At 48.3% G+C, this 25,250-nt stretch overlaps 1 protein-coding gene across 1 annotated transcript in view; it reads left to right on the top strand.

Annotated features, from left to right (window-relative positions):
- Nucleotides 1-3,083: 3,083 nt before the first annotated feature.
- VSTM5 (V-set and transmembrane domain containing 5) overlaps nucleotides 3,084-25,250 on the top strand; it is a 34,033-nt gene continuing 11,866 nt past the window's right edge. Inside the window, exon 1 of the mRNA XM_050758934.1 lies at nucleotides 3,084-3,399. Coding sequence (XP_050614891.1) covers nucleotides 3,309-3,399 — 91 coding nt within the window. The 5' untranslated portion in view covers nucleotides 3,084-3,308. The remainder of the gene's footprint in view (nucleotides 3,400-25,250) is intronic.

The following is a 25,250-nucleotide window of genomic DNA, read 5'->3' as shown; positions in this document are numbered from 1 at the left end:
AGTGGCCGGATCTCAGCTCACTGCAAGCTCTGCCTCCCGGGTTTACACCATTCTCCTGCCTCAGCCTCCCGAGTAGCTGGGACTACAGGTGCCCGCCACCTCGCCCAGCTAGTTTTTTGTACTTTTTAGTAGAGAGAGGGTTTCACCGTGTTAGCCAGGATGGTCTCGATCTCCTGACCTCGTGATCTGCCCATCTCGGCCTCCCAAAGTGCTGGGATTACAGGCTTGAGCCACTGCGCCCGGCCTCAAAAAAAATTTTAAAAAGAAAAGGGGGGAAATGTGAAAGGAAAAAAATTCTTGGGGCCCCCAAATCACTAAATTAAAGGAAAAAGTCAGACTGGGAACTGCTTAGGGCAAACCTGCCTACCGTTATATTCAAATTCATCTCTCTGCTCACTGAGATAAATGCATATCTGATTATCTCCTTTGGAGAGGCTAATCAGAAACTCAAGAAAAAGCCACCATTTGTCTCTTAGCCATCTGTGACCTGGAACACCCCTTCCTGCATTGAGTCTTCTCACCTTGCTTCAAGTTGACCTGCCTCTCCAGACAGAACCAATGTTCATCTTATATATGTTGATTGATGTCTCATGTCTCCCTAAAATGTTTAAAACCAAGCTGTGCTCTGACTACCTTGAGCACGTGTGTTCAGGACCTACTGAGGCTATATCACAGACATGCATCCTCAACCTCGGCAAAGTAAACTTTCTAAATTAAGACCTATCTCAGATTTCGAGGGTTCATAGCAGTAAGCAGAACAGCCAGTTTCCTCTCAACTTAGCCTTAGCAGGAGAAACCTCTGTGTCTGGAAGGCTTTCTCAACTTGAATCATTTTGTCTCCACTAGTTTGTGAGTATTTTGAGACTAGGAGTTACGAGTTATTATTCATCTTTGGAGCTGCAGTGCCTAGCACATTGCCTGATATGGGGGCAGATTTGATAAATGTTTGATGGATAAACAAATGAATGCAAGTGATTCCTGAAGCCCTTTATGTCTAATAAAGAAAACAGAAAAATGTCAAGAAGACCACTTGTTTTAGCAGGACATTCTCAATTTTATATCATAAAAATGCAACTTAAATTTGCTGAGGCAAAAGAGGGCATTCATTTGCTGATAAATGGCAAACCCAACCGTGCAGAATCCCAGAACTCAACCCATGTAGTTAGGCCTTTATCTCTTTCCTTAGTTCCCAGCTCAGTTTGTCTCATCTTGGTTTCATTCTCAACCCAGGACCTCTCCACATGACAGACAAGATGGTCCACCAGTACCCCCAGGTTCATATCCCATTTTTAGCAACCCAGCAGTGGCCATACATTTCCAGAGAAGACTCTGATGGCCCTGTCTGCCCATCCTTGAACCAAATACTTTGGTTGGCAGACAGGGTACTTCAAATGGACAGCATGGTTGACAAACCCACCCCAAGCCAGTCAGCAGGGTACCACTATTACCAGCCTCACCAGGAATACATTGGAATCGGTAAGAAATCTCCTTTAGAAACCAGAAGAAGATTGGAAAGTACAGTGGATTACAATAATCTTCTATGTCTTCCTTTGTTTCTTTCTTTTTTTAAAACAGAGTCTCATTCTGTCACCCAGTCTGGAGTACAGTGGCACAATCACGGCTCACTACAACCTCTGCCTCCTGGACTCAAGTGATCTTCTTGCCTCAGCCTCCCGAGTAGCTAGTACTACAGACATGGGCCACCATGCCCAGGCTAATTTTTGTATTTTTTGTAGAGATGGGGTCTCAGTATATTGGTCCAGGCTGGCCTCAAACTCCTGGGCTCATGCAATCCACCTGCCTCAACCTCCCAAAGTGCTGGGATCACAGGTGTGAACCATCACGCCCGGCCCTTCTAGGTCTTTCTATCTTCCTGCTCCACCATCCTTACTTAGCATGATGGTTTCTTCATTCATTTATGTAACTTAATAGATGCAAGACATATGCCACAGATCTGGACAGAATAAATGTTTTCAAGGCAGAAAGAAAGGGGGGGGGGTAGTCCCAGCCTTAGCTGTCCTTTTTATGAAGAAAGCAAAAACGTTTCCAGAAACACCTCAAAAAGACTTCCCCTTAAATATCACTGGCCAGCACCGGGTCACACTGCTACCCCTTGTGGCAAGTAAAGCTAGAAATTCTAGTTTTGACAAAGTGAAATAGAATTTCGTGACTAGTTTGGACCAAAACTGATTGTCCCACCCCTCCATCGACCTCTCCTGGGGGCTAATTACACTTGCTCTGAGCCCCCAGAGCACGCTGGGCCTCTCTGATCCTAACGGCGTATGAATTGTACAGCAGTTGCTCATTTTTTGCAGCCCCCACCCCTTGCTAGGATTTCTTTTTTTTTTTTTTTTTTTTGAGACGGGGTCTCGCTCTGTCCCCCAAGCTGGAGTGCAGTGGCCCGATCTCGGCTCACTGCAAGCTCTGCCTCCCGGGTTCACGCCATTCTCCTGCCTCAGCCTCCTGAGTAGCTGGGACTACAGGCGCCCGCCACCGCGCCCGGCTTTTTTTTTTTTTTTTTTTTTTTGTATTTTTTAATAGAGACGGGGTTTCACCGTGGGCTCGATCTCCTGACCTTGTGATCTGCCCACCTCGGCCTCCCAAAGTGCTGGGATTACAGGCGTGAGCCACCGCACCTGGCTCTTGCTAGGATTTCTAAAGAGGTGCCCACATCCTTGTATCCCCAGCACTTAGCAGTGCCTAGCTTCGTTCCACCAGTTTCTTTGAGTGACTGCCACGCGCGAGGCCCTGTGCAAATAAGCAGGCGATTGGTGAACATTTCCTGGATGGATGGATGGACAGATGGGTGGATAGATGGATGGATATCATCATTGTGCAGTGGTTCCCATCAGGGTAGCCTGAGTCTCCCCGCCCCCTCCCCTCATCCCTCTCACTCCAGGCTGTCATTTCACTTTCCTAAAAGCCTTCCCTTTGCCCATGATGCCAATGACTAGCTGTCTTGAAGCAATAGCTAGTACTTTCCCTTCCTGCCACCTAGCATCCAGCCGAACCTTGAATCAATACCAGTAAAATGGGTGTGAACGGAAGGAGGCTGCTCATTATTTGCCATTATTTACCTCTGAGTCTGTGCATTCCCATTCCTTCCCATATTAATTCTCTCCCCCCGCAGCTCCCCCTCCCCTTCTCTATCCTTGGGAACTGGTTCAACCAGAGTACAACCAGCTCATCTGCATCTGGCCCTAAAGAACCTGCGGGAGCCAGAGGCAGAGGAAGAGAGAAGGCTGCATAGGAGCTGCAGCGCGGTGCAGCGAGCACACACCCCGGCCCGCGCCGCCCCGGGCTCGCCCATGAGGCCTCTGCCGAGCGGGAGGAGGAAGACCCGAGGCATCTCCCTAGGACTCTTCGCCCTCTGCCTGGCCGCAGCCTGCTGTCTGCAGAGTAAGCTCTGGGGGATGCCCCGGGTGCTGGGGGAGCGGTGATGGGTAGGGGAGTGCGTGCGGGTCCCGGGGTCTAGCAGCGACCCCCCTGGCCCTTGCCCACCTTGTCCGCCTGAGGGCACGCGGTAAGCTCGGGCTGGCAGGCACCGCGCTGCTTCCTCATGGGGCTGGGCGCGGCCTGGAGACCCGGCGCCCGACCGTGGCGGGAGGGGCCGGGCAAAGCAGAGGCTACAGACCGCGGCGCCCCGGCCCACTTCGGGGCGCCAGCCCCACCCGGTGAGCCCGGCCTGCAGTTATCAGAGCTGGAAGGTGGCCCAGAGATAACCGGCTCCCAACCCTATGGCCGCCGCCTCTGCAACATTTTTTTCTTTTTCCTGGAATAACCAGATTGCAGTCCGTGTGCCGCCCCCTACTGTGGGGACCCACCATGGCCTTCCCAGGTCATCTCCCGGGAGAATAATCAGGCCTCCCTGATCAGTCAGACGAACCCACAGCAGCCTGCTCCCGTGAGAAAAAAGGTTCTGGGGCTTGGGTTGGGCGTTGTGGCCTGAAGTCCCCAGGCTGGAGGTGGTCCTCTCCACCAGCGCACTGAGCAGATTCGCTTTGGATGGCCGGGACCTGGAATCCCCAGCCTGGTGAGCCTGGATGTGAAGCATAGTCCCACAGGCTCTCTTGGACACAAATAACAGATCCTAGCACAGTTTTACTTTCTCATTTAATCATTACCATTCGCATGCCCATCTTACAGATGGACCAACTGAAGTTTAGAGAATGACAGAGCAGGGCCGCTGGAGGTGAGAAGCCTCCTAGTAAGAGCCAGCATTTATTAAGCATTTATGCATTTACCATCCCTCAGACTTTACAAGACCCGTCTCATTTAGTCCTTAGGGCAACCCTAATAAACTACTCTTATTCCTGTTTCACAAGTGAGGAAACTGAGGCACAAAAATGTTATCAGCCGATCGTGGTGGCTCACGCCTGTATTCCCAGCATTTTGGGAGGCCGAGGCCGGCGGATTCCTTGAGTCCAGGAGTTCAAGACCAGCCTGGGCAACATGGCAAAACTGTCTGTAGTAAAAATATGAAAATATTAGCTGGGTGTGGTGGCCTCTGCCTGTAGGACCAGCTACTGGGGTTGGGGGACAGGGGAGCTGAGGTGGGAGGATCACGTGAGCCCAGAAGATTGAGGCTTCGGTGAGCCCTGATTGTGCCGCTGCACTCTAGCCTGGGTAACAGAATGAGACCTTCTCTAAAACTAAAGAAAAAGAAAAGAAGAGAGAGAAAGAAAGAAATGTTATGTCACTTATACAAGGTGACTGAACGATCTAACACTTTTGACCTTTACACCCCTCTGGCTAGAGCCCAGCTTTGGAGGTTGCAAATCTCAGAAACCCAGTAAGACAGAGGCGTGTTCCTCTGGCAGCTGTGGATCAAGAAATAGTTAGTTGTTAGTCTCGAGCAGGTGGATGGGTGTGTTCGTCATTGCAGTGGCTTTTTCTATTATTTCTCAAACCTTTTAGCACTTGTTTCCAATCACCATACTTACACATCTGTTCAGATACCCATCATGCTCAGGGACCAGCCATTCGTAATAGTGTATAATTCATTCATTCACTCACTCATTGACTGCACCCTCTCCCTGCAAGAAGCAGGCCACAGTAGGTACCTAGGATATGGTGGTTCACAGTTTTGTTCTCAGGAAGCTCAGGTGTCATGGGGAAGACAGACAAGTGAACAAGAGGGGCAGCCTTGCAATGGCAAGCCTTGAGAGGCAAGAGGTGCCATGTTCTGTGATCCCTAGTGTCTCAAAATCCAGACTTGAGCAAACTTCCCCAGAACAGCCCCACCTACTCATACCTGCCAGATGGGTAGGAGCAGTTGGGGAGACAGGACAAAGGGAATGCAGGGCGTCCCAGACAAAACAGCACATGCAAAACCTGGAGGCCAGGTAAAAGTTTGCAGTTTTCCATTGAGACCTGTCTCATGCACAGCAGTAAGCTCCAGGAGGGCAAGCCCTCTGTTTCAACTCGGGGTCCCTAGCACTTGCCCAGTGCTAGCCAGGGCCTGCCCCTTTAAAAGATGTTAAATGAATGTGTGCCTGCCTGAATGAAGCGTGTGCTTTGGAGCCAGCCATAATGATGAAGAGTAGGCCTCCTCCTTCCTACCAGTTCCCTGCATTCTCTACCTCTTCTGCCTGTGTCAAAAGCTTCATCCAGAACCCCTGATATTCACCATTTACCCTGAAGTCTGAGTTAAAGCATGCCAAACACCCTGCTTTTGAAACATTTCCCCTACAAATGTATGGGTCCTCCCGAGATTCATATATTCAAGCCCTAACCTCCAATGTGATGGTATTTGGAGGAGGGGATTTAGGGAGGTGATTTGGTTTAGATGAGGTCATGAAGTGGGACCCCATAATGGGATTAGTGTCTTTATAAGAAGAGGAAGAGAGACCAGAGCTCTCCCTCCCAGCTGTGTGAGGACACAGAGAAAATGGATATCAGCAAGCCAGGAAGAAGGCCCTCACCAAAAACTGGCACCTTGATCTTGAGTTTCCCAGCCTCTCCAGAGCTGTGAGAAATAACTGTGATTTAAGCCACATCAGTCTATGGTCATCTGTTACAGCAGCCCAAGCCGACTAGGACAAGCACTTATGGGCTTGGAAAGCTGGCAGGCCTCCCCACCAGGCAAGCATCTTTCTAGAACATTTGTTCATGTCCTTTCCCAGTACATTAGCCATCAGGCTCACGAGTACCCACCCAGTGCTCCCTCTCATTTGGAGGCACTGGATCTGAGACCACAGTAGGATAGTTTAGTTAATGGCCTGGGCCAGAATCAGCTTGCTTTGTTCCAATCCCAATTTCGAAGTAACAGTCAGCTCCCCCAACACACACACATACACATAGTGGGGCCAGTCCTCAGGAAAATAGAGGAACAGGGCTAGGGCTGAATCCAAAGCTGAGGAGGGAGTGGACAGACCCAGGGATGCCACAGCCAGAATGGAGCCGTGGGTTCTGGGTTTAGTGGAAGGTTGAGGTGTGTGGGATGAGGAGGGAGCCAGTATAGGAGGAATCCCCTCGAGGCCCTTCATGAGATTCTGGGTCCATCACTCCATAAGTCCTCAGCAGCTGCTCAGTGCTGTCATCCATGTGGCAAATATCTTAGAAGCACCTACTATGCTGCTGTAGGCCGTGTGCTGATCCCTGATCAAACAGACAAATGGTCTCACTCTGCACTGTCCTTTCAGATTTATAAAAAATATTTTTGCATACATACAAATGTACCGACTGGAAAAAAAAGTGAGTTTCCAATGTACTTTAAAAAAAAATGCAATCATGGGGCCGGGCGCTGTGGTCATGCCTATAATCCCAGCAATTTGGGAGGCCGAGCCGGGCAGATCACAAGGTCAAGAGATCGAGACCATCCTGGCCAACACGGTGCAACCCCATCTCTACTAAAAATACAAAAATTAGCCAGGCGTGGTGGCAGGCGCCTGTAGACTCAGCTACTCGGGAGGCTGAGGCAGGAGAATCACTTGAACGAGGAAGCAGAGATTGCAGTGAGCCGAGATCATGCCACTGCACTCCAGCCTGGCAACATAGTGAGACTCCATCTCAAAAAAAAAAAAATGCAATCATTCTGTACTGTTTACTCAGCAACTTAGTTTCTACACCAATTTTTTTAGCTCTATCCATGCTGATAAAGGAAGTGCATTCCTTTCAACTTCTCTACATATGTCATCATATAAATATGCTGCTTTTTACTTAGCCAGGCCCCACTGATGGACAATTAAGCTTTCAGCTTTTAGCCCTCACTCAGGGGAGAGAGACTCCTCATACAGGGTGATGTGTGCAGTGCTAGTGATGGCGCACATCGTATGGAAGAGGTGCCAGTTCCCTGGCTGACGGGCACCCCTGCACACACACCTCCTCCCCACCTCAGAAAATGCCTGAAAGACAAAATTGAAGCTGTTGGGGGGATAGAGTCAACCGGAAAGTCACACAAATGTCTTACTTCCTGATCTCCAAGAGCCTTCCTGAGTATACTCCCTACTGGTCTGGAGCAGGGCAAGGGCCAGGAGACTCTCCTCTCCATTATCCCTAGGACCTAAGGACAGCTATATCCCTTATCTGATGTAAGACTTTTTTTGGGGGGGGGAAAAAAACAAAAAACTTTTACTATATCTAAAGTCAGGATTCATGTTATAAATCAATAGCTTTGGAGCTGGGCACAGTGGCACACACCTGCAGTCCCAGCTATGTGGGAGGCTGAGGTGGGAGGATCACTTGAGCTCAGGAGTTTGAGACCAGCCTGGGCAATATAGTGAGACCGTGTGTCTAAAACTCACAAAAAGGCTTTACTCCAATTTTTGTCAGCCTGGATTGAAGTTGAGTTCTTCCAAAGAGAATGTGTGTTGCTTCTGCCAGTCATGGGAGGCCTCCTGCCCGGAGAGTCAGAAAACGCTTCATGGAGAAGGTGAGGTTGAATCTTGAAAGATGAGTGTGTACAGCAGGACAGGGTGGAGAAGAGAATTGCAGGCATACAGCAGGTGCTCAAAAAATAGGTGCACAATACCTCTGGGACCTGGCAAGGGAAGAGGGAGTGGAAGCTGCCCTAAGATGCACCCATGGGAACTTAGCCACTGCCCCACTCAGAGACCCCACTGACGCTGGAGCCCCATTGCTTGTGTACTCAAGGTGCTGGCTTCTCTGCACCTGGATTTTCCCTGCAAAATGGGCTTTGGGTTGGAAAGTAATTACTTATCCAGCAGGAATGAGAGTGGGAGGGACAGGGATTGATAAGTTTCAAGTTGGAAATAACTCGCCACTCCTGTAACTGGTTTGCTGTGCTGGGAAGGCACCCGTCATCCCTATAGGAAAAGGAAAAATGACACACTGGACAGTAAAAGGAGCACAGGACACTCTTTGTGCATGCGTCCAACTGGTCAAGGGAGCATACTAGCCTTTCTGTCTGCTGAGGCACACCCTCGGGCAGCTCAGGCGCGTGCCATGCTGACCCCAGAGGAGCCCTGCTGCAGAGAATCCTCAGCTGACAGTGCCCATGCCAATCCCAGTGCTGTGTGTAAGCCCCGTATGTGGGGTCACCTTTCTCTGAGTATATACAGACCTTGTAAGATGCCCACATCCTGCTATAGACCAATTAGATCAGTATCTCTGAGGGCAGGACCCAGACACTGTTTTGTTTTGCTTTTAAGCTCCTCAGTGGTTCCAATGTGTGGCCAGAGAAGTACTGCACTAGACTAGACCATTCCCCTCCATTAGTCTGATCCTATGGAAACAGCTGGTTCAGCACATCTCCCGCCTGCTGTTCTCAGAACACCCAACATTGTGTCATAGAGTCTCACCTGTGTCTTCGTGGTTTTATCCTGGCAAACCTAAAAATACTTTCCCACCAGGCTGAGGGCAGGAGACAAGGCTGCCTTGCTGGGAAGTTTGGTTTGGCTCAATAAATGGTTCCTGAACACCCACTGTGCTTGGAACAGCTTGCCAAGAGCTGGGGTAGCAGCGGGGCCTTGCACTGAGGGATTGTAAGTCAAATCCTAAGCAGCTGATTCGCAGTCAGTTGCCCTGGGGGTACGGAGAAAGGCAGTTAGCTCGGTTTGGAATGGGAGGAGCTTCTTGAAGAGGAGGCCTTGATGACAAAGTAGGAGGTAGTCAGGTGAGGAGGGAGAGAGAGAAAGTTCTTAGCACTGGCGAATTGTGAGGACAACTACCTTCTCTTTGTGCACCAGTAGAAGGGGTGATCATTCTTTACTTTAATCAGGCTTTTCGACTCGTGTTAATTTCCTTGTATTCAGTCTAACTAGTTGTCTGATGGTTAAGGGAATGGAGCTTGGGAAGGTCTTGGAGCTTGGGAAGGCTTTGCATCTTGGGTGGAAGGTGCTGGAATAATTCCTCCAGTAGACCCCTACACTAGTGCCAGAGGAGGAGGGAGATGTGGGTCCTTGGCGGCACTAGGCACAGGTAAGGGGACTTAACGTCAAGCTCCTCTGACAGTTTGCCCTTGTGTACTAATAAGAGATTCCCGCCTCAGGCTCACTCTGGGACTGGATCACAGTCTTTTTTAAAAGCCAATGCCTCAAAGCAGAACATCAGAGCTCCTCTCTCCTCTCCCCATCCACCAAGCCTTCCATGCACTTCGGGATGGGATTTCAGGGGTTCTTGAACCTTTATGTCAGGTCAATTCAATTCGACAGCCCGTGCTTGCATGAGTCACATCACATACTGCTGTGTGCTGGTGATTCAGACATAAACACAATGTGATACCTGCCACACCTTCTAGCAGGGGAGACGGGCAGTCAGTCATCTAACATGAGTGGAAGGCTGGTGTGAGCTGTGCTATGGGAGCCTAGTGGGGCCTGGCAGAGGAGATGACATTAAAGATGGGTTTGAAGAGTGAGCAGGAGCCTGAGAATGGGAAAGCGGTGAGCTGAGCTGAGGTTGAGTGAATAAAGGCCCAGTGGGGGATGGTCCGTAGTTTGGTACAACTGGAATTGGGGGGTGAGGAGTCGTGGGAGATGGAAATGGAAAAGAAAGTTGGGACCAGATTACTGAGGTCTGTCAGAGCCAGGGAAGACAGCTAGATGTGTGGTTTAGAAAGATCACTGATAATAGCCTCCAACCAACTGAAGAGATGAAAAGCCAGTATCTCCTCAGTTTTGTATAACTTAATAAATTAACAATTACAAGATAATAATAACTGTGACTGCTTACCGAGCACTTCATGACAGGCACTGTAACAGCTGCTTTTGATTCATCTTCAGAGTTAGCCTGCAACGAGATGTCATTAGTCCTTATTTTATAGGTGCAGAAACTGAGGCTCAGAGAAGTTGAGGGACTTGCCTAAAGACATTCATTCATTCTGGTACATATGAGAAGCCCACAGTGCCAGGCACTGTGCTAGGCCCTGGGGATTCAATGGTCACCAAGACGGACCAACCCCTATGTTCACATAGCTGACGGCAGATCGAGGAGGATGAGCCATTCATCAGGAGGAATTACAACAGAGGGGGATAAGTGTGTTGCTGGAGAGAAACAGGGAACAATGGGAACACAGAAATGGGGCCGTTAACTTGGTGCTAAGGATTGGTGAAGGCTTCCTGGAGGAAATGATGTTTAAACAGAAATTTAAAGGATGAAGAGGAATTGGCCTATTAGTTTTTCTGGAGGAGAATTTACTGTAACCTGTGGTATCCAGTTATGCATGTGCCTGAATTTTTTTGTTTGTTTGTTTTTGAGACAGAGTGTCACTCTGTCACCCAGGCTGGAGTGCAGTGGTGTGATTTCGGCTCACTGCAACCTCCGCCTCCCAGGATCAAGTGATTCTCCTGCCTCAGCCTCCTGAGTAACTGAGATTACAGGTGTGCACCACCACACCCGGCTAATTTTTGTATTTTTTGTTTCGCCATGTTGGCCAGGCTGGTCTCGAACTCCTGACCTCAAGTGATACACCTGCCTCGGCCTCCCAAAGTGCTGGGATTACAAGCCTAAGCCACTGTCTCCAGCCCTGAATGATCTTTTGATCACTCTATACCCCTCCTTCAAGTGCTGTCAGGCATCCTGTAAAGTCCCCCCAAAAGAATTGTTGGGAGATAACAACACCTCATTTCTTCCTTTATCTTCCTGTTCAACACACATTTACTGACCGCACCTTCTAGTTCCCCAGGCTGGCCGCTGGCCCAGGCCTGACTCAGTCTTGACACCCAGCTTTGCAGAGGGCAAACCCAGCCAGGTCCCCAACCCCTTGCACACTGGTGCAGGGTGAGGCAGTCGCTGCTGTCATACCCTGCTTCCTTGGCATCTGATTAGAATCACAGCAGTGACTTTTACATACCCTGTGGTCTTTCAGAAAAGAGTCCAGCTTTCCAGCAAGGGTGGCTCTTGTTGGTGCCTGGAAAAGGTGTGGTAGGAAGATTCTAGAAGGAATTCCACAGGGAAGAATTTCAGGTTGCCCATTCTTGCCACACTTCAGAAGTGAATTGTGGATTTACAAATGCTTATTCCAGTTATATTATGTGATCTGGAGCAGAAGAACCAGCCTCCTCCTCCAACACTCCCGGTCTCAGATCTTCTGCTTTAATCCCTGATCTAACTCCAGCTTCTGCTTATATACTCCCAAGGATGGGGAGCTCATTACCTCACCAAGAAAGCCTGTGCATCTTCAAAGAATTCTCATTAATAATAGCTACTATTTATTGAGCTACCACCAAGTGTTAGAGAGTGATAAGCTCTTTACATATACTGTGTCATTTGAACTTTATTCTGCTGCAGGAGGTAGACACGGCACTATTATATCATCCTTATTTCCTAGGTACCATAACAGGCTGAAAGAAGGTAATTCATTTACCGCAGTTCACACAGTTGTTACTGGCACAGCTAAATTTTGAACACCAGTTAGTCTGACTCTAGAGTCCATGAATGTATCTGTTCTACATACTCTGCCTCAATTCTGTTCACCAGAACCTGTGTCCTTTCACTCTTGATCCATTGACCCTGGTTCCGGTAATGACTGCATGTCCCAAAACTTCCCTTCCCCAAGATAAGAAGTGCTGCATCACAGACTAGCCCCTGCCTGGCAGGAACGGTGTTAGCAGAGCAGTGTGAGAGGGGAGGAGGGCCTGGCCTGCTGGGACCCTGAGGGTATCCTTGGTGTCCTTTTCACTCTAAGGTCTTACAGAATCCTTTCAGCCAAAGTTCTAAAAGTACGGTTCCGGGACCACCAGCAGCGTCACCCTACTGAATGAGAAACTGGGGGCTGCGCCCTGCAATCTGGGTCTGTGATCACCTCCAGGTGGTTCTAATGGAGCTGAATGCTAGAACCACTGGGTTAGAGTTTTGAGGAGGGTGGAGGCAGCATCACCTAGGTGTTACCAGAAGGAAAGCCTTGAGTGAGTTGTCCAGGCCCTTGACGTTTTGAACTAAGAACTGAACAAAACACACAAAGTAACAAAGGAATGAAACACAGGAATGCAGCAGCAAAAGCAGGGATTTGTTACAGCAAGAAAGCACTCCGCAGGGTGGGGGCAGCCTGAGCCAGAGTTTACAGTGTTTTCTGGGTTTTAAATATTCCTTTTGAAGTCCTTATCGGTTACCCCTTATCTGGATGAAGGATTAGGTCCTTGGCTAATTAAAGGCTGAAGTGAATGGTGGCCTATGCAGATTAAAGAGATGGCCCATGCTTGGCCCGAGGCCAATCTAAGGCACTCTCCCTTTCCCTCTGAGACCTGAGGGAGGGGGAAGGGTGTAGAGAGAGTAGCCTTTGGGCCTGCGAAGGTGAGGTTTTTCCTTTTGGTTTAGCTTTAGGAAGTTTTGGCCTTAGGTTGCCTGCCCCCGCCACCCAGGTGTTTTCCCTTTTATTTAATTTAGGAAATTATCATGAATTGGCCTCAGATTCCCTGCCCCAGACCTTGGTGTTTTCTCTTGATTCAGCTTTAGGAAGTCAGCACGAATGGGCCCTAAGTTCCCTGACTGCAGAACCTATTCTTCTACGGAGAGGCACTTGTTAGAAGTGCACTTTTAGGACTCACCTCACCCTACTGAATGAGAAACTGGGGACCGGGCCCTGCAATCCGGTTCAGTGATCACCTCCAGGTGGTTCTAATGGAGCCAAATGCTGAGAACCACTGTGTTAGAGTTTTGAAGAGAGTGGAGGGAGCCAATGGAATGACTTTGCCTGCCTGTTCTTCCTCCTAAGCCCCCAAAGCATCACTAGAAATAGGACTAGCCAGATACAGTAAAATTTCAGTGATGCCAGAAATAGTCCACTTCCCCCAACTATCTTCCTGAAAGAGCTGTCCCTAGTGTCTCCAACATTGCTCTCTCTTTCACATAGTTCTTTGGCTTCAGGCTTTGTGCCCACTGTAAAGGAATTCTAATAAATGGTCTTCAGCTGCTAACACCTCAGTGTGGATTAGCTCAGTGGTTATTAATCTTATTTATTTATTTATTTATTTTTATTATTTTTTTTTTTTTTGAGACGGAGTCTTGCTCTGTCGCCCAGGCTGGAGTGCAGTGGCCGGATCTCAGCTCACTGCAAGCTCCGCCTCCCGGCTTTACGCCATTCTCCTGTCTCAGCCTCCTGAGTAGCTGGGACTACAGGCGCCCACCACCTCGCCCGGCTAATTTTTTGTATTTTTTAGTAGAGACGGGGTTTCACCGTGTTAGCCAGGATGGTCTCGATCTCCTGACCTCGTGATCCGCCCGTCTCGGCCTCCCAAAGTGCTGGGATTACAGGCTTGAGCCACTGCACCCGGCCCAGTGGTTATCAATCTTGATGCATGCTGGAAACACGTGGGAAGTTTTAAAAAATCACCGAAACCTTGGTTGCACCCTCGGATGCTGAGTTCATTGATCCAGGAGAGTGTTGTAAAACCTTCCCTAGATGATCTAATGCACAATCAAGTTTGATAACAACAGATTAGCTGATTCAGTCCTTTCCAATCAGAAAACTGGGGCCAATTATTTCTGGAAATAAAAGCCACAGAAGGGCATTTGCTAGGGCTACCATAACAAATGACCACAGCTGGGGTGGCTTAAACAACAGAAATTCATTGTCTCCAAGTTCTAAAGGCTGGAGGTCTGGGATCAAAGTGTCAGCAGGGCTGGTTAGTTCTGAGGCCTGTAAGAGTGACTGTTCCATGTCGCTCCCTGGTTTCCGGTGGTTTGCTGGCAATCTGGCATTCCCTGGCTTGTAGATGCATCCTCTGATCTCTGCCTTCATCTTCATACAGCATTCTCTCCATGTGCATATATGTCTATATCCAAATGTCTCCTTTTTAGAAGGGTCATATTCAATTAGGGCTCACCATAATGACCTCATTTTAACTTGATTACCTCTGTAACAACCCTATCTCCAAATAAGGCCACATTCTGAGTTCTGGTTAGGACGCCAACATATCTTTTTGAGGATACACAATTCAAACCATAACAGGCAAAAGGGGCAGGAGCTTTGGGTAGAGCGCAGGTCTGGATGGAACCAAGCACTACCTAGATTCCATCCTTATCTGTAACCTGAGGCTCCCACCCATGCCCTACCAGCCTTTTCACACCACTGCCCCACTTCCTCAAGCTGGCACTGGTGGACTATGACAATATTCTTTTTAATGCACCTCATAGAGAGTGCTTACTGTGTGTCATACTCTGAGTTTTCACAACCATGCAAAGCAGGCGTTGCTGTTCCCACTTGATGCGGGAAGAAACAGATTCAGGTAGGCCAAGTAACTTGTAAGGAACAGGAGACAGCCGAGGGAAAGTGTATTCAGAAGGAAGTAGGGGTATCTGCCAGGGACAGAGGTGCCAGGCCTCTCCCTAGACCTGGAACCAGGACCTCAGAAGCCATAACGGTCCACGGCAGCAGCTCCTGTCCGCAGCAGTCCCTGGGCCACGGGAGCCCAGTCTCTCCTGCTGCCCGGCAGCCTCTTGCCAGGACCAGCTTTCTCTGCTCCACTTACTGTGGCCTTGGGGAAGCAGCCCTGCTCTTGGGGCCACCATAGGGCCTAAAAGGCCCCTCATCCTAAGTTCACGCCCTTGAGACAGAGAATCTGATTGGCCCAGTTCAGATCAGGTATCAGCCTCGGGCCAATCACTGCAAGTGGGTTCGCAAGGCCCTTTCTGCAGGGTCTGGGATGTAAGAAGGCCTGGCGCCCCTGGTTGGGCAGCCGAATTCACTCATTAGGGACTCCGGAGTGGAGCTGGAGCATGGGCCCAAGAGCAGGTTGGTTCCCGACCCCATCCTTCCCCAAATGCTTCTTGAATGGAAAGGGACTGAATTCTCTTGGTCTGGAATCAGAGCTTGTGCCCCTGGAATTGCTCCTGGCTGTCTTTCTTACCTGTATAGTTTTGTTCGTTTGTTTGTTTTATTTTTTTGAGACAGGGTCTCGCTCTGTCACCCAGGCTGGAGTGCAGTGGTGCGATCTCAGCTCACTGTAGCCTTGACCTCCCAGGCTCAAGTTATCCTCCCCATCTCAGCCTCCCCAGTAGCTGGGAACACAGGGGCCCGTGCCACCACACCCGACTTTTTTTTTTTAAGAGATGGGGATTCACCATATTGGCAAGACTGGTCTTGAACTCCTGGGCTCAAGTGATCTGTCCACCTTGGCCTCCCAAAGTGCTGAGATTACAGGTGTGAGCCACTGCGCTCTGCCTTGTTTGGTTGGTTTTTTTTTTCTCTCTCTCTACGATGGAGTCTGGCTCTGTCGCCCAGGCTGGAGTGCAGTGGCCCGACCTTGGCTCACTGCAACCTCCGACTCCCGGGTTGAAGCGATTCTCCTGCCTCAGCCTCCCGAGTGGCTAGGTCTTCAGGCGCCCCCACCACACCAGCCTGATTTTTGTATTTTTAGTAGAGACGGAGTTTCACCACATTGGCCAGGCTGGTCTTGAACTTCTGGTCTCAAGTGATCCACCTGCCTTGGCCTCCCAAAGTGCTGGGATCACAGGTGTGAGCCACCACGCCCAGCTTTGTTTTTTAAATTGAATCATTGACAGAAAAGCCACCAAGTGGCTCAGAAAGGGGAAGGAGTTTGTGCAGAGTCGCCCAGCTATAGCGTGTGCAGCCCAGACAGAACCTGGGTCTTTCGGCTCCACAGTATGTACTCTCCCTGGTAGGGATTGGGAGGGGTCTTTTCTGGCTTTCCCTGCACACCCACCCCCCCACCCCCCTGCATCTTGCCCTTCTCTGCCACCCTCTGCACCCGCCGGCGGATCCCTCGGCCCCCGTTGCTCTGAATCAGTTGTGTCACGCAGTCGGCTGAGTTTCCCTCTTAAGAGTCAGAGAAGCAGATTGCCTGTTTTATTTTAAAAATTCCTTTTTTTGATGGGTGTGTTTGCAACAGCCTGAGGCACACTATGAATGATCTTCTGATTAGTCCTGAGATTCTTCTTGGTGTGGCTGGCATATAGCCCCAGTATACCCATGACTACCGTTTATTGTTTATTTGTGGGGTGAGTGCACTGTGCTAGGCATTCAGCATATTGCATTCACTTTCATTCTTTCTAACATATCTGATCTGTGAGATGTCTATGTCCATCCTCATTTTACACATGAGGAACAGAGTCAGTGACTTTGAGCTAATTTGGCCAACGTCATGATATTAACAAAGAGCAGATTGATATTGGAACCCACTTCTGCTTGACTGATTTCCTCTGAAGCCCTTGCTTCCCTGGTGCATCTCCAGGGATTCCTTCCCTATGTGGCCCCATTTGCCAGGAATTCAGAAACTGGACTCTGCGTGCTTGAGGGCATATGTAGAAGCATCGGTGCACGCACATGCATGTGTGTGATACAGGGAAGTTTAGATAGAAGGATCAAAAATATATTTCAGGCCAGGAAAGGTGGCTCACACCTGTAATCACAGCACTTTGGGAGGCCAAGGTGGGCAGATCACTCAAGGTCAGGAGTTCAAGACCAGCCTGGCCAACATGGTGAAACCCCATCTCCACTAAAAATACAAAAATTAGCCAGGCATGGTGGCACACACCTGTAATCCCAGCTACTCAGGAGGCTGAGGCAGGAGAATCGCTTGAACCCGGGAGGCAGAGGTTGCAGTGAGCTGAGATCATGCCACTGCACTCCAGCCTGGGTGACAGAGCAAGACTCCATCTCAAAATATGTGTGTGTGTGTGTCTGTGTCTGTGTCTGTGTGTGTGTGTATTTTATTTTTATTTTTATTTTTTCAGACAAAAAGAAGGAGGCAAATTGGGTCCCAAGGGTCACACAAGAACTAGCTGTGGAGTCCAAAGTTCTGATCCTGTGCTCAGCTTGGCATAGTACTGGATTCTGTACCCCACACCCCCAGATCACATGTACAACCCTATAAGGGGAGTCACTGCACAGAAATTCCCATCCATGTTCCAGGCACCCTGTAGAGTTCCGGGGCTGCAACAGGGAACCAAATAGGCAACTCCTGCCCTCACGAAACTTACAGTCTAAAGGGAGAACAGATGTCAAATACCCACACAAGTGTATACTTACAAACTGTGATAGTTACTATGATGGAAAAGTGCTATGAAAACACACAAGAAGAGACCTGACCTAGCCTGGAGTTGAGACAGGCTTCCCAAAAGAGGTGATGACTGAGATCTGAAGGATGAATAAAGGTTAACAGGCAAACAAGGGAGGGAGCAGGCAGGGGGAGTAGCCTATGCTAAGTCCCTGCAGTGAGTGAGAACAAGATGAACCCAAGGGGCTGAAGAAAGGGCAGTGTGCCTAGAGCTCAGGGTATGAGGGCGTGCTGAGGATGCTGAGGCCTAAGTGATGGGCAGGAGCCAAATAACACCTGGCCAGTCAAGCCTTTGAAGAGGTTTGACTTCATTCCTAGAGCAACGGAGAGCCAGATAAGGGTTTTAAACAGGAGGGTGACGAAATACAATGAAGTTTTGAAAATATCACTCAGGATGCTGTGTAGACAGTAAGTTAGTGGGGATTAAGCAGGCATAGTGAGGCACATTGAGAGACCATTGTCACCATTTGTGAGTTGGTGGCTTGAACTACGGTGATGGTGGAAGAAAGAGCACCCAAATCAGATTCAAGTTACATGTTGGAGGCGAAATTGACAGGACCCTGTGACAGATGTGATGTAGTGGGTGAGGAAGGAGGAGGTGTCAGGATGGTGTCCTGTGGAGCTAACTGGCTGGGAGAGCCTTTCACTGAGGTTGGGGACCCCAGACAACCAAATTTGGGAGACAGGATTATATATTTATTGTTTTATTTTAAAATTAATTTGCTTCTTTAGTTTTTGCTTATGTTTGAATAGGTAGTATTTGCACACAGTCCAAAATTCAAAATGTGTATCTGTAAAAGCCTCCCCGTCTTATCCTCCAGCCACCGAGTTCCTCCTCCTTACCCCCTGGAGCCAATAGGTATTACCAAGTTCTTCCGTATCTTTCCAGATAGTCATGGCTGTAAACTCAATTCTGTGTGCATTTAATTTATCTTTGAAGATGTAGATTTTGAAGTGCCTGTCAACTGTCAGGTACAGATGTAAAGCAGATAGTTGGATTAATGAGTCTGGTACTCAGAGGTGCAGTTGTGTTGGTGATGTGAATTTGGAAGTAACTGGACTCAGAGCTGCATGCATAGATGGGATTACCTAGGGAGAGAATAAAGAATAAAGGAGAGGGCCTAGGACCAAGCTCAAGGAATTCTGTGATATAATGGCAGATCAGAGTATCTTAGCCTATTTTTGGTTGCTGTAACTAAATACCAAAGACTGCATAGTTTATAAGGAATTTCTTTTAAAATTTTTTTCTAATTTTTTAAGAAACAGTCTTGTTCTGTTGCCCAGACTTCAGAGTAGTGATGCAATCATAGCTCACTGAAGCCTGAAACTCTTGGACTCAAGTGATTTTCCCCCTCAGTCTCCTGTGACTACAGGTGTACACCACCACACCTGGCTTTTTTTTTTTTTTTTTTTTTTTTAGATACATGGTGTTGTTTTGCTGCCCAGGCTGGTCTTGAACTCCTGGCCTCAAGCAAGCCTCCTGCCTTAGCCTTCAAAAGTGCTGGGATTACAAGCATGAGCCACTGCACCTGGCCATAAGAATTTATTTCTTACAGTTCTGGAGGCTGGGAAGTCCAAGATTGAAGGCCACATCTGGTGAGGACCTTTTTGCTGGTGAGACCTCTCTATAGAGTCCTGAGTCAGCAGAGGGTATCATGCAGTGAGGAGGCTCGCTGAGAGCCAAACTGCCTTTTATAACAGACCCACTCTCATGAGAACCCACTAATCTATTAACTCACTAATCTATTAATCTGTGAATGGGTTAATTCATTCACGAGGGCAAAGCCTTCATGACCCAATCACCTCTTAAAAACCCCACCTCTTTATACTATTACACTAGGGATTAAATTTCTTATTTTATTTTTATTTTTTAATTTTTTTTCAGACAGAGTCTTGCTCTGTCACCCAGTAGCGTGATCTTGGCTTACTGCAACCTCCGCCTCCTGGCTTCAAGCAATTCTCCTGCCTCAGCCTCCTGAGTAGCCGGGACTACAGGTGTACATCATCACATCCGGCTAATTTTTGTATTTTTTTGTAGACCTGGGGTTTTGCCATGTTGGCCAAGTTGGTCTCGAATTCCTGGCCTCAAGCAATCCGTCCGCCCCAGCCTCCCAAAGTACTGGGATTACAGGCATGAGCCACCACACATGTCCAGGGGCTTAAGTTTCAACATGAGTTCTGGGGGACAGACATTTAAACCATAGCAAAGAGGATGAGCCCTCAAAAGATACTGAGAAGCAGCAACCAGAGAGATGGGAAGAACGGCTGGTGAGTGTGGTGGGGCCAGAGCTACCACCAAAGCAGAAGGAAGTGTCAGCAGCATCCCAGGAAGAGGAGGGAGCCTGTATAGTAACTGTGGGAAAAGGAAGTGTCAATTTATGTAGTAAGATTGTCTGGCAGGATGGGGCCGTGTTGAGTTTGGTGATCTTGAGTCTACCCTGGAAACAGTGTGCTTTGTTGTGCTGAAGAGTGTCTGCCAAGGGACATTCTCCTGCAATGTTGGCTACTCATGTACAGGCAGAGAGAGAGCAGAACATTGTTAGTCCCAGGACTAAGGCCTTTCCAGGTAGATATGATGAAAAGGCAGAAAGTACTGGTGTTAAAAAGTGCTTAGATCGTGATGGGCGATGGAACTGAGGCTGGGTAGGGAGGGAAGTGAGGAGAATGGATTGGGAAAAGTAGAGGGAGTCAGAGTAGAAGGACTGACGAGGCCAAGGGGAGGAATTGAACAGTAAACAAGGAGAAGAAGGTGTAGTTAAAGCAGGCTGCTTTACTGGAGGCTGAGGTTGACTAGAGGGAGGATGTTCCCATAGATGAGATCACTGGATGGGCTGTCCACGGGTATGCTGGTGGGACACAGGGTGATGCTGTAACTTGCAGTAAAAGGAGTCAACATGTTTAAAGAATGAAGAGAAAGGACTGGGGACAGAGAGCTCACATTGTTGACGGGGGAGAGCGTGGAACAATCTCAAGGGAACAAGTTTTGTTTTTTTGGCAAGAGGTTGGAGAAGTGATAGTTTATACCAACATTTTCTGAAAGAAATATGCAAGGCTCACATGCAAGCCACATGTGTAAAATTATTTTATTTTTGAGACAGGGTCTCACTGTGTCACCCAGACTGGAATGCGGCTTACTGCGACCTCTGCCTCCTGGGCTGAAGCTATCCTCCCACCCTCAGCCACCCAAGTAACTGGGACCACGGTGCATGCCACCATGCCCAGCTAATTTTTGTATTTTTTGCAGAGATGGGTTTTGCCATGTTGTCTAGGCTGGTCTTGAACTCCTAGGCTCAGGCGATCTGCCTGCTTTGGCCTCCCAAAGTGCTGGGATTACAGGCATGAGCCACCACGCCCAGCCACATATGTAATTTTAAATGTTCTAGTGGCCATATTAAAAATATAAAAAGAAATGGGTAAAATTAACTTTGAATATATATTTGGTTTAACCTGATATATCCAAAAACATTATCATCTCAACATGTAATCAATGGAAAATAAGTTATTAATTAGATGTTTTATATTCTGTATAACATACTAAGTACTAAGTCTTCAAATTCTGGTGTGCGTTGTATACTTAGAGTACATCTCAGTGTGGACCAGTCAGTTTCAAGTGCTCAACAGCTACATATGGCTAGCAGCTACCATATCAGACAGTCCAGGTCTAGACTTTTGCTTTTTGTCATATCTTTCTCCCAAGTCTTCACCAGCACTGAGCCATGGGCTATTTTGGGAAACATTAAAGAAATGTAAAACTCCACCTCTATACTTAAGTGCCTTACCTTATTAGGGGCAGCTGTGGGACCGTGAAGAGAGACTTGGGTTCCAGTCTCAGCTCTGAATTTTTACTTAGCAAAGACTTGGACACTTACGTCTCTGAGCCTCAGTTTTCTCATCTGTAAAGTAGTGATCAAATAAGCAAGTGCCTTGGAAGGGAAAAGCATAGTGCCTTAGTCCGAGTCTCCTGCCTGCCTTCACAGACTAAGGTAATGCTCATGGAGTTGTCCATTGTGTATATGTAAAAAACCTTTTCAAATGTGAAAAATCTAAGGCTCAGACTCAATCTTGGCATGCAGTATTTGTATTTTTACGGTCACAGTATATTTATTTTTTAAGTAATTAAAAAACTTGCTAAAATATTACTATTGTTCAAAAGGATATAGAGTGAAATGTGAAGTCTTCTCCCATTCCAGACACCCCTTCTCCTCCCCAAAGACAACCACAGCTCCTGGTTTTTAGAATAACTTAGAGATATTCTATGTATTTATATGGATAACTGTGTGTCTATCTGTGTATGTGTGAGTGTGTGTGTATACACATATAATTACTTTATTCAAGCGGAATCATTCTCTATACACTGTTCTGCCCTGTACTTTTTTTATTTTTGAGATCATCTAATGTCAACACATATAGATTTGCCTCATTCTTTTGAACATTTTTGTAATATCCCAAAACATGAATACTGATATTTTATTTACTGGTTCCTTACAAGTGAACACACAGGTGCATCTCCAGTCTTTTGCTGCTACAATTGACAGTGCTGTGCTTCATGACAACACTGACAGATATATCTCTGCATCTATGTGCCCATCTTATCTGTAGGATAAATTATTAGAAGTGGAATTTCTGGGTCAAAAGGTATGTGCTATTTAAATATTTTTACAGATTGCATCATATGCCCTCCAAGCAGGTTCCACCTATTTACAATCACCACAGTAATGTTTGAGAGTAACCTCCATGCACTCCTGACAACATAATGTTATCAGACTTCTTCATCTTTGCCAGTCTGATAACGGCCAGGTCAGTCAACTTTCCCAGCCTTGGTTTCACTGGGCTGTGATAATGGTGTATAACATCTGATATCTAACAGGTGTTAACCGACAGAAATGGTGACTGTTGCTATTTTCGAGTGATTTTCCTGGTTTGGGTACAAATTCTGAAACCTGCTGAAGGAAACAGCCTGGTAGCCTGCACCTAAACCTGCATCTGTTTACATTGTTTGGGTTGGCTGACATCTGGGTGACTTCCCAAGACCATTAAACAGCAAGATCATGGGGAGCCCCCTCCAAGATAAGCTGAGCTTTGGTTTCTGAGCAATCAGGCACTGAGAGGGGGAATTACCACCTGGGCTCACCGGAGGTATGGGTACCTGTGAACTGTGTGCCCAGGCCAGCCATCAGCGCTGTTCTTCACCACTAAACAGGGAAGCTATTACTTGGGGGTGCTGTATTGACCTCCTACACAAAGCTGTGTTTCCCAAATTACTGGCAGGCAGGTATTTCAAGAATGGCATGAGCTGGGCAGCAACATGGATATTTTAATTGTGGCTTAAAACTGTGCCGCCTGTAATCCCAGCACTTGGGGAGGTTGAGGTGGGAGGTTTGCTTCAGCTCAGGAGTTCGAGACCAGCCTGAACAACATGGTGAAACCCTGTCTCTGGTGCACACCTTTTGTCCTGGCTACTAGGGAGGCTGAGGTGGAGGACTGCTTGAGCCCGGGAGGTGGAGGCTGCTGTGAGCCGTGATCGTGCCACTATACTATATGTAGCCTGGGCAACAGAGCAAGACTGTGTCTCAAAACAAAAAACAAAAAACTGCCAGGTGCGGTGGCGCACACCTGTAATCTCAGCACTTTGGGAGGCTGGGGTGGGCAGATTGCTTTGAGCTCAGGAGTTCAAGACCAGCTTGGGCAACATGGCAAAACCCCATCTCTACTAAATAAATAAATAAATAAATAAATAAATAGGCAGGCATGGCCAATATGCCTGTGGTCTCAGCTACTCGGGAGCTGAGGCTAGAGTATAGCTTAAGCCCAGGAAGCAGAGGTTGCAGTGAGCCAAGATCCCACCCACTGCACTTCAGCCTCAGCAGTGAGACCTTATCTCAAAGAAACAAACAAACAAACAAAAACCAACCAAACAACAACCTGTGCTGTTTCTCCTGCTAACTGTTTGACTCTCAGCGGACTTGAAGCTGGGAAAAGGGTCCCTCCAATGCCTTCCCCAGCTAGATCCAGTAACCCTGAGCTCAGCGGAGATACTCCCTTCCTGCTCTCTCCCGGTTGGCAACAGTTTGACAGGCAGGGCACACGTCACCAATCGTTCATTCATGCAAGTATATTTTGAGCATCTACAAAGTGTCAGGCCCTGTCCTGGGCACTGGGGGTTCGGAAATGAATAGGACAAGAATTCTGTCTACAAAGATCTTGCAGTCTTGGACAGACCTGCCTACGCTTGCCCACTTCTTACTACCCCTTCTCTCAGAGGCTGGCACAGGGCGGCCAGGGGAAGCAGGGTACCACTAGCTGTTCACGGCTGTTTAGGCTCCAGCCTTAGGTTCTCCCAAAGAACAAGCACCTGTTGGGGGCCCAGGCAGTACATATGATGTATGTAAATGGTAAGATTATGAATTCTGCCAGACTGTCCTTCCAGAAGCCCTGTTCAGATCATGTCATGGCCCTATTTGAACATCCTCCTGAGTCCTGTTCTGCCTCTGCCCTGCTCTACCCCACCCTGCCCCACACTCTGTCAGCTTCCTTATCTCATGGCCACCCTCCACTTCTTAATCACCAAGTCCCAAATCTGAGGAGCCTTGGATCCCTCCTGCCTTCCTGGGTTGTCCTACTTTTCTCTTAGCTGAGACTGGGCTTCCTCCCTTTCCCACACTTGAAAAACCTTGTTATTTATGCCCCACCTTAAATGAGTGTCTTTTCCCTTCCCTGGCTCCTGCAAACTTCCCTGGCTCATTACCAGGGCAGTAAAAAGTACTCAGGGTTTGAATCTCTGCTCAGTCACTTACTGTGACATTGGGCGAATTACCTAACGTCAGGGAACTGCAGGCCAGCACCCGATGAGCCTGTCTCCAGCTGTTGAGGAAGCTGTGGCAAGTGCAGTGCTGAGCTCAGGAACAAGAGTGAGATCCCAACTGAAATGGGGGTGCATGGGATGCTGACCCCCGGAGATGCATTAGGGAGCTGGAGCATTAGGGAAGACTGGCTTTCCTTCTCCAGCCTCTCAGGGCTGGCTGCCTTCACAACTCTCCTATTGAGCCCCTTTGAGCACCTCAGAAATACACAGTGGTGTATCTTGGAGTTTTCTCTCTGCTCTTCAATATTTCTTTTTTTTCTTTTTTACTGAGGCTGAGTCTCATTCTGTTGCCCAGGCTGGAATGCAGTGGTGCTATCTCAGCTCACTGCCACCCTGTGCCTCCCAGGTTCAAGCGATTCTCGTGCCTCAGCCTCCCGAGTAGCTGGGATTATAGGCACCAGCCACCATGCCTGGCTAATTTTGTGTTTTTTTCAGTAGAGACAGGGTTTCACCATGTTGGTCAGGCTGTTCTCAAACTCCTGACCTCAGGTGATCTGCCTGCCTTGGCCTCCCGAAGTGCTGGGATTACAGGTGTGAGCCACCGCAAGTGATCAATTCTGTTGGTTTGCCCGTGACTGTCCTGATTTTAGCCCTGGAACTGCCACATCCTGGGAAATCCCTCAGTCCTGGGACAAACTGGGGCAGTTGGGGCAGTTGGTCAGTTACCCTGAGGCAGGTGACAGAGACCTGATCAGAGAAGGGTAAGTGGTGGGGGCTGCAGCTCCTGGATGAACACAAAGCTCTGTGTCATTGCTCAGTGCCCAGCCTGTTTCTGAGCCTTACATGTGTCATTGACCCTCATCCTCACAGGAGAGCTGAGGCTCTCATAGTTAAGAACTTTCTCCAGATCTCCCAGCAAGGAGGTCCCAGGGTAAAGCCTGGGTGTGTCCTGCCCACATCAGGTGTCTCCCCTACACCTCCCTGCCAATTGAAATGATCCTTTTGTAATGTCACTCGTCACTCACCTACCCCAC

The sequence above is a fragment of the Macaca thibetana genome, chromosome 14 (genome assembly GCF_024542745.1).
Source record: "Macaca thibetana thibetana isolate TM-01 chromosome 14, ASM2454274v1, whole genome shotgun sequence".
Classification (NCBI taxonomy): Eukaryota; Metazoa; Chordata; class Mammalia; order Primates; family Cercopithecidae; genus Macaca; species Macaca thibetana.
Note: the sequence above shows the minus strand (reverse complement) of the source record. Positions and strands in the feature narration are given on the sequence as shown.